Source organism: Gavia stellata, chromosome 30, assembly GCF_030936135.1.
Source record: "Gavia stellata isolate bGavSte3 chromosome 30, bGavSte3.hap2, whole genome shotgun sequence".
NCBI lineage: Eukaryota > Metazoa > Chordata > Aves > Gaviiformes > Gaviidae > Gavia > Gavia stellata.
In genome coordinates this window covers 4,906,281-4,918,546 of record NC_082623.1, presented here as the reverse complement: position 1 = coordinate 4,918,546, position 12,266 = coordinate 4,906,281, and the positions used below count along the sequence as shown (strand labels likewise).

General features: G+C 57.0%; 1 protein-coding gene and 1 non-coding gene across 2 annotated transcripts; both read left to right on the top strand.

Annotated features, from left to right (window-relative positions):
• Positions 1 to 2,678: 2,678 nt before the first annotated feature.
• BLACAT1 (BLACAT1 overlapping LEMD1 locus) lies at positions 2,679 to 2,780 on the top strand. The gene has a single exon (XM_059831131.1). It carries the CDS (start codon positions 2,679 to 2,681, stop codon positions 2,778 to 2,780), a length of 102 nt encoding a protein of 33 aa, XP_059687114.1.
• An 8,752-nt stretch (positions 2,781 to 11,532) lies between these two features.
• TRNAW-CCA (transfer RNA tryptophan (anticodon CCA)) lies at positions 11,533 to 11,604 on the top strand. Its single transcript has one exon. It is a non-coding gene; the product is annotated as a tRNA-Trp (tRNA).
• Positions 11,605 to 12,266: the final 662 nt, after the last annotated feature.

Below are 12,266 nucleotides of genomic sequence, written 5' to 3'. Positions count from 1 at the left end.
CCTGCACCCCTGCCTGCACCCCTGCCTGCACCCAGGGCTCTCCCTGCCCAGGCCCTGCCCTCCCGAAGCTGTCCCGTTCCAGCTGCCGGCCGTGCTGGCGTGAGCTGCCCGGGTGCCCAGCGAAGCCCCGGGAAATGGGTAATTGCTGGGCTACGGAACAGACTCTGTCCAGCTGGTTCAGAAAGACATTTTTTAGGGCTCAGGAAAAGTGACATTATTAAAGTGAGCATGCTGATTTCAGACAGCTCCCAATTCATCACTGTGACAGTGACAAACACGGCCTGGGGTTATGCAGTTGACTAAAGAGAATTCTCTAGCTTAACATTTTTAATGCTCCTCGCATTTTCTCTGCTGCAGTGGAGTTTTATCCAAAGGATCTTCTCCCTTGAATAGAAAGGGCAGCACAGGTCTGTGAAGCATGCCCAGCCCTTGCAAATCAGGCAGGGCTTCTGTCATCACTGCCCAAGCCAGTTCATTTATTTTTTAATTATTCCTTGCTCCTTCAGGATCCTTTTTCTACCTTTTCAAGAAGAACAGGAGCGTCAGCCTCAGCTGGGCTGCCTCTATTCTCCAGGGCTCATTCATCATTGTCTGCTGCCTGAATGGGAGGCAGAGGGTCAGCCTGAAAAGCCTCCGCGTTACAAGCTCCTCTAAATATATCAATAGCTCCCTAATGGACGCTGGGGTCCCAGCCGGACCGCCCAGGCTCTCGGGGCGGCTTTGTGTCTGCAAGGGGGGACGGCCGGGATGGGCACGGGGGGAACGTGGGGTGGCACGGGGCAGCGGGGACGGGCACCCACGGGGTCCGAGGGCTGCTCAGCCCTGGCTGCTTGGGAGGTCCAGCACAGACGGCTTTGCCCGGTTAATACGGAGAGTGTTAAACAGCAGGGATGGCGCTGGCTGGGAGGGTGGGAGCCCCGCACGGGCGAGGAAGGTGTTTGCCAAATCTGGGTTTGGCACTGCCAGATCAGACCTGGCATGCCAAACCGGGGTGCCGGCTCCCAGAGGCTTCTCCCTTCCCGTCGTCCCTTCCTCGCTGGCAGCGGGTTTGCTCCGCTCCGGCTGAGGCTGTGCAAAGCCAGGGGGGTGCAGGGGCCGGGAGGTGAGCGGCCCCCCACCCCGGTGGGCTGGCCCCCGCGCAGCCCCTCCGCACCAGCCATTCCCTCCAAAATCCCATTCTCAGGCTGGCAACAAAAAGCAGCAGCACAAAGAGAGACGCGGAGACCTGCCGCTATGCTGAGAAGCCATTCAGAAGGGGAGACTCATTAAAGGGCCTGTTGTCATTATTTGTGAGCTCCAGAGGTAGCCTTATTTAATTTGGGAGCTACTAGACAGGTACCCAGATGGCTGGGGCGGGGGGGCAGTGGCAGAACTGAATTAGATGGGATGTCTCTCGCTGCTGCCGTTCGCTTTGTGCTGCAGCTGGGCCCCTTGGAAAGGGGGAAAGCAGGAAGGCAGGGATGTGGCATCACCCCCCTGCAACATCACCGCTGGTGAAGAACGTGTAGAGGTGGGGGACCATGGGCCCCACCTGCTTTGGCTTTTTTCTGCATGGTTAATTTTCTCCCAGCTGTCCCTGCTGTGAATTAGGGCTGCTCCAAACTCTGCCAGGGTTGCGGGCTGCAGGCAGCGGGCTGGGGGCTCTCAGCAGTGCCTGGCTGTCGGGGGGGGGGGGTCACTCTTTGCGTGCTGCTGTCGGTGGCCGTGAGCCTCAGGAGGTGACAGTACCTCCACACAGAGTTCCACTTGGTCCTCCAACAGCTCGAGCATCACGCCCATTTCACAGATGGGTAAACTGAGACCCCAAGCTGTTCCCTGTCCATGCTGCTGCTGATGGGGAGCAAACACCAAGTTGAGGCTCTGCAGGGAGCCCCAGGCAGTGACTGTGCTGTGGGTGCTGCAGTCCCTCTGCTCTCTGCAAGGCTGGAGGATGGCACAGTCGTGGTGGCGAGGACGCGCCTTGCTGGGCAGCGTGACACTGCACAGGCTGGGCACGGCTCCCTTTGAGCACCAGCACTGCCTCTTCCAAGGCAGAATCAGAGCTGGTCATCTGCCAACTGTACAAAAGCTAAAAATTAAAGTAGGGAGAAAATGAAGGTTTCACTTCAGATAGTATTTCTGCGAGTATTTGTTATTTATTCTTTAAAAAACCAGCCTTTCATTTGCATAATTACATTTTGCAGCTGTTGGGCCATAATGTGGGCTGTGCTTTGGGGCATTATTTTATCCGTTGAAAACGGACACAAAGAGAGTGAACTCCGCTCTCAGCTGTGCCTCATTGTGCCGTAACCGCTGGTGCTGCCTCTGAGCCGGGGCGCTCCCAGGGCACCTCACCTCCCGGGCCCTCGAATATGCATTAGGCGCTGCAAGCTGTCCCCACGTCTGTCCCGATTGTTCACTGCTTTCGAGGAGAGGGGCTGAGGGGGGAGTTTTAATCTCCTTGTCTTTCACTGGGTGGGGAATTTGGGAGCGCGTGGCCTTGGATGTGGGAAAGGAGGGGGAAGGGAGATGTGCACTGGTGCGGGGTGATGTTCCAGTTTTGTGATTTTGGGGATCTATCCTACGCCCTCTGTCCTGCCCGTGCATCCCCCATGCATCTGCAGGAGCTGCCCTGACTCCTCTCCCTGTCCCCATCCAGGTCTCCTGGGGGTGCTCCCACACCCCTCCTGCTCCAGGTGATGCCCCAATTCACCTTTGCTTGCTTCTGCGGGCTCCACGGCTTCTGCAAGATGAAGAGGAAGAAAGAAGAGTCCAGTGCGGAGCAGGAAACAGCGGTGTGAGGAGCAGACTCGTGCATGTGCCCTGCCGAGCTGTGCCTCGGGACTCCGTCCCGTTCCCATCGGTATGCTGGGACTGCCAGGGGGACATTTGCTGCCTCCTTTCTTCTCGCCTCTCCAAGGACCAGCTCCCCGCCGGGCATCACCCTCTGCCTGCACTGTCTCGGGGTATCTCAGGGGGCTGGGGGGCTGCTCGGCCGAGCTGATGTGCCTGGGATGGTGCTTGGCAGGGGAAGGGGAGCCCGGGGCTGAGCAATGGTTTTGTTCATCGATAGCAGCAGCGGGCTGGGAAGAGCGTGGAGGGAGCTGGTTAATCTGCTCTAACACTTACCCTCCACCTTCTCTCATTTTCTCTCCCCTCCCTCTTCCCAGATACTTGTGTGGCCAGGGGAGAGCTGAAGCACAGGAATGACCTTGCCGAGAGGCAGAAGCAGATGCTATGGACGTTACCCAGGTGCTGCAGCAATTCTGCCCAGACCCCCAGCCCAGGCAGGCGCTGAGCCTTTGGGACCCAAGCAGCCAGTGCCGGAGGGACCCTTTGTTCCAGTGGGGTAGAGATTTCCCTCCTGAGCGAGCCGACCTGCCCGTGCTCCAACAAGTCTCAACAGAAAGACCCTGGAGGGGTTTTCAAAAGCCGGGGCCAGACCTTGTCCTTCCTGGAGTCATAGTGCTGGAGAGGCTGGCCCCTGGCTGGTAAGTTGTCCTGCTGCTGCAGAATTGGCTGAACGTAAAAACAAGCTGGTTGGGTTTTGTTCTTTTTTTAAAGTCTGTCTCAAGCAAATGTCTGGGATTCCAAGAAGCCATTCTCCATGCCTCTGCCCTGCCTGGTCCCGCGGGTGCAGCACACCAGAGCGTTTCGGAGGCATCAGACACACTGACCCTGCTCGGATGCTGCTCCCTGTGTGACTGGTGGGGACCGGGAGCTCCTCTGCCATAGGTGGGGGGGACACCTCGGTGCCTGACCCCCACCCCCTGCACTTGAGCCATGAGGCTCAGTGGGAGGTTGTTCTTTTTTGGCAAACGGGCCAAAATCCCTGAGCTTGGGGTACCTGAGATTCACTCCAGGGACATTTCTAGCACAAACGTGTCCTCCAGAGCAGAAATCCTTAAATTCTTCCATACTGTGCTTCCCTTCTCCATATGGAGAACCCTCGAGTCTGGGGGCTCTAACCCCCAGGGTTATCCCTGCTTCTGCCACCGTCTCCTCCCGCAGTGGTCCAGCATCCGCTTTGTGCCCCGTGACTGTCCCCACAGTCCCCCTCTCTCCCCCACCCTGTCTGTGTGTCCTTCCCACCCACCACTGAAGCCATACAGGAGCTCTCTGGTGCTGTGCCTTCCCAGAGGTGTCTCAGACAGAGATCCCCGCTCAGATACCCTCCGGACAGCCCCGGGCTCTGCATGCTGGAAAGCCAGGGAGTGTCGGTGAGCCAGGGTCCCCCGGGGTTTAGGGACCACTGCTTGGGTCTTGGTGCCTGGTTCTGCACCCCTGAATGCACCCGGCACTCGAGATCTCGTATCAGGCACCAGCAGCTGCAGTGGCCCCAGTGCGCCCGTTCGCAAACCGTGCCGGAGAGCAGCAGGGACAGCCCCTGGAAAGGGTAAATGCTCGGGGGCAGCCGTGCCCGCTGCCCGTCTGCACGGGGCGGGGGATTGACTTGAGCAGATTGACACCCCCGAGGAGCCAGCACCGTGGGGGACGAGCACACTCGGAGAACAAATCCTCCCCCGGTGATTAACTGGCTCGACCTTTCCAGGGTTTGCCCAGTGCTCCCAGACCAGATTTGCACTGGGCAAACAGAGCTGTATGTGCCACTGACAGCTCCTCTTTGGAGATTTGTTGGCTCAGCCAACACCCAGAACCAATACGGCTATTATTTTATTTTCCTATCCAAAGGATTTAGCACAAAAACCTGAGCCTGGCGAAAAGCACCAATAGCACGAGGTGCAGCTGAGGAGCTTTAAATCCTCTCTGCTGGGTGCCCGTTGTCCGGGCTGCAGTGGGAAACAGCTGACTGGTGTGGGATGGGCTGCTCAGAGCCGGTTCGAAGGTGGCAGCCAGCCTGGACCGGGCACAGGGGCACGGACTGCGCGTGGTCTCCATGTGTCAGACGCCAGGGTCGGGAGGCTCGGGGCACTTTGCTTTTTCCCCTCGTTAAGCCCAAGCAATATGAGCTGTGGGATCCTGCGGTGCAGCGCCCAGGCACTGTTCCCAGCCGGATATTTGGGTATTTCCTAGCTGGGCTCCAGGCACAGGAGGGGGCACATGGTGGCATGTGAGGTGCCCTGCGAGGGGCCAGCCAGGAGAGTGGTCCAGCTTCCCGGTCATTTGTCACCATCGAGCTCTGCAGATTTCAGCCTGGCATGCACACATGGGTGGAAAACACTGTGGTTAGCGCCAGCCGAAATGTCTCCTCTGGGACCTCTGGGGCTGCATCAACCTTTTACTTAAGCAGCGCACGAGGAGCTGCTTTGATGAGGCACCGAGGGTGGCTGAGGTTAATGCTGATGCACCCACGTTTTGGCTTGGTGAAGGTGCCCCATTCCTGGGGGGACACAAGCTGGGTCCCTGCTAATGACGACCTGGGCAGGGATCACCCTTGTCAGTGCAGCCTGGAGAGCTGGGGCTGTTCTGGCAGTGGGTGCGTGCTCCAGGGAGACTGTCAAAAGCAGAGGTTTGGGGAAAATTATGGGCAGCTTCACTCAGTCAGGCTTTACAGAAGCTAAATTATTGCTGTGGGTTTGCGGGGGGTTGGCCCAGTTCATTACCGTGTAACCTTCGCTGCTAAACCTCTTGGATTACAGATCCATCATGGTTTGGCAGTTAAAGATGTGCAGCTAACGGCCACCCCGAGATTTCGTGCCTATGTGGAGGCTCGGCATTGCACTGAGAGCAGCCCTGCAGATGAGGCTGGTACCTGATGGGATGGTGCTTCAGAGGCTCCTGGTTGTGGTGGGAGTCCCCCAGGCTGGTCTGGGATGAGCTGGGAGCCCAGCTGGACACACGCCGTGCTCACACTGTGCACAAGTTGTGCATGATGCATGCACAGTGCACACTGCACGCAGTGCACACACAGTGCATGGTGCATGTGCTGTGCGCACACTATGCACGCGCTGCACGCGGTGCACACACAATGCATGCGCTGTGCGCATGCTATGCACGTGCTGTACACGGTGCACGCACAATGCACATGCCGTGCACACCCTATGCACGCACCGCAGACGCCGTGCGCACGCACACTGCACACGCACACTGCGCACCTTTTGGACTCACTGCACGCTGGACGCGTGCAGCAGCTCTGTGCCTGTTCAGGTTTTCCCTGCGTCTCGAATATTCCTGTCTCCTGTGAGGGGTTCCCAAGCCCGGTGTTTAATGAATGTAGCACGTACGACTGAGACAGGCAGACACTCACCCACACCCATTATATGTGCATTTGAAAAGACAATAAATGAACCAAGTGCAGTATGAATGTTAAAGCACTCGAGCTACAGTTATTTTTAAAGAGAACTTCCCACCTCCCTGGATGGATGTAGCTCTCAAAGCAACAATATGTTTTCCACCATGGCTCCAAGCAAAATGGTTTGCTCCTGGATTGACCTCTATTGTGTTCATAAATGGCTTGTGGTGCTTTTTGATTCCCCCATCATAATGACTTGACCTCTAGATTTATGGCTGAAGGTCCTTTCATCTGCACATTGTTTCCCACCAGACTCCAGCCTGGCGCTTTTCTGTAGCAAACCTGCCAAGAGCTGAGCCCCGCGCCGCTCGCCCCTCCGAGCTGCCCAGCCAGCTTCCACCGACAAATTTGCGGTGGGCAAAAGCAAACGGTTTTTTTTCTCTCTTTCCAGTGGCAGCATTTTAATAGGGCTGCGTATGCTTCTGAGACTGCGAAGGCTGGGAAGTTGACAGCTCTTGTCACAGAACAAACACTCTCTCCCTGTCTCTCTTTCTCTCTCCCCCACATTTGCACAACCCCTGGCATTTTTATAAACTAGGAGTTTGCTTATTGTTCAGGGTTTCCTCTTGCCCTCCCCAGTGACAGACAACCTGCCTTTGACTCTTCCACCCTGCTTTCGCTTCTCCGCTCCAGAAGCAACTGGACCTGAGCGATACTGTAAGAGATGAATCTTACTAACGTCAGTGGCAATGAGCTATAAGCTGGAGTTATCTGTCCAGTGGTTTCCAAGTGCTTTTCCGAGGCTTTTCCATCCTTTGGAGAGAGGAAAGGAGGCGCAGGGGCCCCCCATGGCTGAGCAGTGGAGCCTGAAGCTGAGGCTGCAAAATCGCCTGAGTCCTGGCTGCTCGCGGGCATCCGTGGGGTAAAGGGTGCAGTAGAAGTGTGCGACGTGTAACTTGTCCTCTCCGTTACAGAGCTGGCTGAGCGTACAGCTGGGGTCTCTGCAAATCCCCCGTTACAACACAAGCCTTATCTGTACTGTGGGTTCCCAGGGTTTATGGAGAGACCCTCCACCTCCATCCCTCCTCAGGAAGAGGAGAGCGGTGCTCCCAAAAGATGCATTTGTTCCCACCAGCAATAATCCTTCTTTAATCCTATTACACTAAGGAAAGCATCCAACTTCTCTCGAAGCGGATGGTGGGATGCACGGAGGAGGGAGGCCCCTCTCTCCGGGGGCTGCAGCCGGTGCCTGCCCCGGCCAGCTCCCCGCCACGGGTTTTGGGGGCCATGTCCCGCAGCTCAGCCCCTTCCCGTGCATCCTGAGCTTTTCCTCCAGCGCCAAAGGGCTGGAGTGAAGCCGGCAGCAGCCAGCGACACCCGTGCACCAGCCCTGGGGATGGAGAAATGACAGTCTAAAACGAGGAGCTGCCTCTACCAAGGGTTCAGGGTCTGGAGCTGGTGCTGGAGTGTCGGGAAAAATCAGTTTTAATGATCGAAATAACCAAAGCATCGCCTCAGGCTCACTTCCAAGATAGGCAGTGTAGCCCCTTTGTAAATATTGGCTTACTTGGGAGCGAGGGAGCCTACAGATGTTTATTTGCATGACAATAGCCGGGTTGGGGACCAAAATATGTGTGGGCGCGGGGCGCAGCCTCCATCGGCAGACGGGCTGGTGACGGAGGTGGTCCTGCCAGGGGAGCTTGCGCTGCGCTGATGTGAGATGAAGAAATGTTTGTGCAGTGAGCTGGAAGGGTACGCACACAAATTGTAGGAGGCAAGCCAAGAAAAAAAGCTGCAGCTTGAACTCTCGTCTTGTAACACGCTCCTAAAGGTTTCGCTGGAGATGTGAAAAAGAACCAGAAAAATAACCCAGGCGATCCCGAGGCAGAGACTCTGCAGCAGGACAGCCGGCTTCCACCAAAACACCCCACAAGCATCGGCTTGACGTAGCGCCTCAGATTTTAGACGAGTGCTGTGTTTGCGACAGGCAGTGCAATTTCCCCATCCCAGCTGGTAACCAAGAGAAAATGCCTTTTTTTTTCTCTTCTGAGAAATCACCTGGTTAAAGCCACCCTTTCTCCCTCGTGCGGGCAGGGTTTTCTTCCAGCTGCTCCACATTCCCGTGCTGCCCCACTGCCCTCCTGCTAGCCAGCGCTGGGGGATTGCGCAGAGAACTATTGCAGGCAGCCTGATAAAACCTGCAGTTCATGGTCGGGCTCCATCCTCCCGGCCCGTGCCTGCTCGCCTCCCCGTGCGGCTGTCTTCCTATAGTTCAAAAAACAACCAGTCTTTGTGGCTGCCCCAAAACACCACGTTTTTCAGAAGGTTACTCTGAGGACAAAGCACAGGCAGTTTCAGGCAGCTCCAGGTGGGCACAGGGAAGCACATGTTGTTTTGGGAAAATGCTGACCTTGTTCTCTTCCTATTTTTGCACATCAGCACAGGCTCCCAAATTCAGGGTTTGCAGCCCCAGCGATGTCCTTGGCGAGGACCTTGGGATTTATCTTTGGGCCAAAAAAAGGAAAGTTGGTGAAACACAAAGCGTATTTCTTGAATGTAAATTTATTTTTGCACAGTCCCCCTGTAACGCGTGGTGACCACGCAAGTAATGCACTTGTGGACTTAAACCACTTGGGATTTATCACTGCTCTGGAGTTTATTACAAGGATAAAGATACGGGTCAAATTTAACCTTCATTTTATGCCAGTATAAATCCAGAGAGACAGTCTGTATACTGAGGTGTCTACAAAAACATTAATTATACGGAGATGAGCTTGGACTGGACCCCAACACTCCCAGATTTCTCCCAAATGTGTCTTGGCCCCATTCCTATGCAAAAGCACGTACACAACAAGCAGAAGGAGGCAAAAACGGGCTTACAGCGGGCAAACGCTAAGGAAGCCCTGACTCAACAAAGCCCTGCTTAAATTTAAGTGTTTGCTTTGGGATTTTGCTCGATCCAATAAATTCGCCTAATTCCCCCCAATAAACCTGTATCGATCCCTGCAGAAGCATGAGGGAAAGGCACAGAACCGTCCTTGCAGCATCTCCCTAATGTTGCCTAACGAGGATCAAAGCATTAAACCTCTTTTTATTGTCCTTTTCTTTTATCCCACTGTCTGGATTTCATCATGAAGGGACCTACCCAGACATGTTCCTCAGGAGTCTCCCAGCCCCAGTAGCCATAGAAACCGGCTATTTTTAGTCTGTTTTCATGATGCCAGTAAATGACTTTTTCTCTACTTTGGAGAGCCAGCCGAGCAGGTCAGCCTTGCGCGCTGGCGGATGGTAAATGAGCATCTCTGGCGAGGCAGGCGTCCTCTCCCGAACCGTACTGTACGTTTCAGAAAAGAAACGCGTCGTTTGTAAATAAGCGCACGTATCTACGCACAGAGCAGATTACTTCCTATGGTATTTCCTACACTAGAGAAAATATTTATAAGCATTTTTAGAGTATAGTTTTTATAGATACTTGGAGATCAGGGTTTTTGGTTTATGACAAGCTTCCTGCTTTTCTGAGCTGGTTCTTGAAAAGTCCCTGCAATACAAATTACCAGTGTTTGGAAATGCTATCAATGCGGGTGAGAACACAGTGGTACTTAAAGCATAAATCAGCCCCACAACAATGCCTTTCATTCCCGGGATATCAGCAAGACTCACAGCCAAAGGCTTTGGAAGTCGGATGGGAAAACACATTTGTCTGAGTAATTATCGGGCTACATGCTAATGAGCAACGCTGGCCGGGTAATTCAGCACGAGGGAAGGGAGCTGGGGCAGAGCATAATTTTCCTGGAGGGTTTTATTAAAACACCCATCGTCTCTCGGGATGTTTCCCCTTCCCAGCAGCCCTGCGGCAGGATCTGGCCCACGGGGGCATTTCCCCAGCTGCTCCCTGCCCTTCTCGGGGGTACAAATGCTGGGGCAGGTCCCGGGGGTGCAGGAGCATCCCAGCCGGCACCGTGTCCTCGGGGAGCGCCGTGGGAAGGGATCAGCAAACCTCTGCCAAGTGGAGACGATGGCGACCGTTTCCTTTTAATGTTTGCCAGGTATCCCGGAGCTGTAAATACGCAGAGCCTCACGGCTTCTGCTGTAACGTATCTAGTTTACAAGATTGTACTATAAATTATAGATGCATATCATGACCGCGGTTTGCACTGAGAGACTCGCCTATTGATCTGTCTCCCGCTGGTTAATATTCGGGAATGCCACGGCCCTGCTTTTGGAAGCATCGCGCCGTCGTGGGTCGTTTGCCTCTCCGTCTGCACTCGGAGCAAGCACTTTCCTGGCCCGATGGCACGAGCACGCGGGGAAGCAGCTATGGAGCTGCTGTAATAAACCACCTTTACGATACCCCTCCGAGAGACGGGTTTCATTTCGTGTGCGCCACTTGCAGCCCTGAGCCGGGGTGGGAGCGAAGGGGAGGTGGGTTTGGAGGGGCTGCGGTGGGAGATGGGGAGAGGTGGGGGGAGACGGACTTCCCCAGCCCCGCTCTCTTCCCCCCAAGCCCTGGGTGCTGCCAGGGAGTAGCGCTGCGAAGTCACTCACTCACACGCGCACGGAGCGGGCGCAAAGTAGAAGCTGCAGTGAAATCCAGCGGCGGCAGCTCTGGTAGTATTTAATACCGCGGCTGTTGGGATGGGTTCCCAGGTCCCGAGGTGACGCGGGATGTAACACAAAGGTGAGGCTCAAAAGGGCAAAGTGTTATCAACTTTAACAGATACACACTGAAACACGGGATGGTCACGGGGCTGAGGCAGCAAAACCACACTGCAGTGCAACAGCAACACCCCCCCCCCACCTTACCGCTGCCGGCCATGGGCAGCGCTCCAGCTGAGGACGGCCGCCCGACCCAACTCAGCGCTTGTAACGGGGCTCCCCCGCCCGCGGCCGGGCCCCTTCAACCCGGGGTGCGGCGCTGGGACAGACCAGCGCCGGTGGGGACGGGGGTTCCGCCCGCGGGCAGGAGGGCGCAGGTGGGCCCCCGGCGGCGCGGGGCAACCCCTCCCCAGGCGGTGGTACAGCCCACGGGGAGGGCGTGGCCGACAGAGGCGGGCGGGCGGCTTGAAAGCCGTTACGCGGCCTGGTGGAAGGGGCTGCGGCCTGCTCCGCCGCCACCGGGATCGGGCCGGGGGAGCCGCGGGCGCTGGAGAGCCCCGGGCGCCTGCGCGGGGCGGGGGCGCCTCGTCGTCGCTCGTCGTCGCTCGTCGTCGCTCGTCGTCGCTCGTCGTCGCTCGTCGTGGCTGCGCGGGGCAGCCGTCGGGGCGCGCATCAGGGCGCGCATGCGCAGGGCAGCCGTCGGGGCGCGCATGCGCGGGGCGGCGCATAGCCTCTTCCAGGCAGGCCGGAGCTGGCGCTTTCGAGACCTCGTGGCGCAACGGTAGCGCGTCTGACTCCAGATCAGAAGGCTGCGTGTTCGAATCACGTCGGGGTCACGGCTCCCTTCGGGGTTCCCTTTTACGGCGTGCGGGCCGTACCCCGGGGGCACCGGGCCGGGGAAGCCGCGGGGGTGTCGGGGTGGTGGTCCGGGCGGGGGGGTGAAGGGAGCCGGCGGTGAGGGCAGAGCTCCGGTGGCCTCTCCGGGGCTCTATTTCTTGCTGTGGGTGGGTGTGAGGTGCCCCCGGGGAGCTGCAGCCCGGCGGAGGGGCCCGGCAGACCCTCACCCAGAATTAACAACTGAAGCGGGTGCTCTTCGCCCCGCGTAAACCAAGTGGGTGCTCCGGGAGGGGTGGGAGAGGGGGAGAGTGCGGGGAGGGGAAGCGATGCGGTTTCTGGAAGGTTCGGCGATGGGGCGGTGGCCGGATTCCCGCCGCGTGCTCCTGCACCCCCCTGAGCCGCAGGACGGGTGTCACCCGGCTGTCACCCAGGAGCCGAATCGGGTGCAAAGGGAAGATGGCATCGAGGCGGTGCCAGCCCTGCGGTTGCGCTGCCCGTTTGGGTAGCGCGAAAAGTGTTGCTCTCGTTATAAAATAGAGCAGAGGGATTAGAACAAAACCCCACTTATGGGGGAAAATGGGAAAAACGGCTGAGCGCCGCTGTTAGGGGCGCAAGTGAAGGGACTTGGGGTGACGGAGCTATTTCACTTTGCTCTTTTGGT

Coding starts and splice junctions, on each gene's coding strand:
- BLACAT1 (XM_059831131.1), top strand. CDS start 2,679: ATGCCCCAATTCACCTTTGCTTGCTTCTGCGGGCTCCACGGCTTCTGC.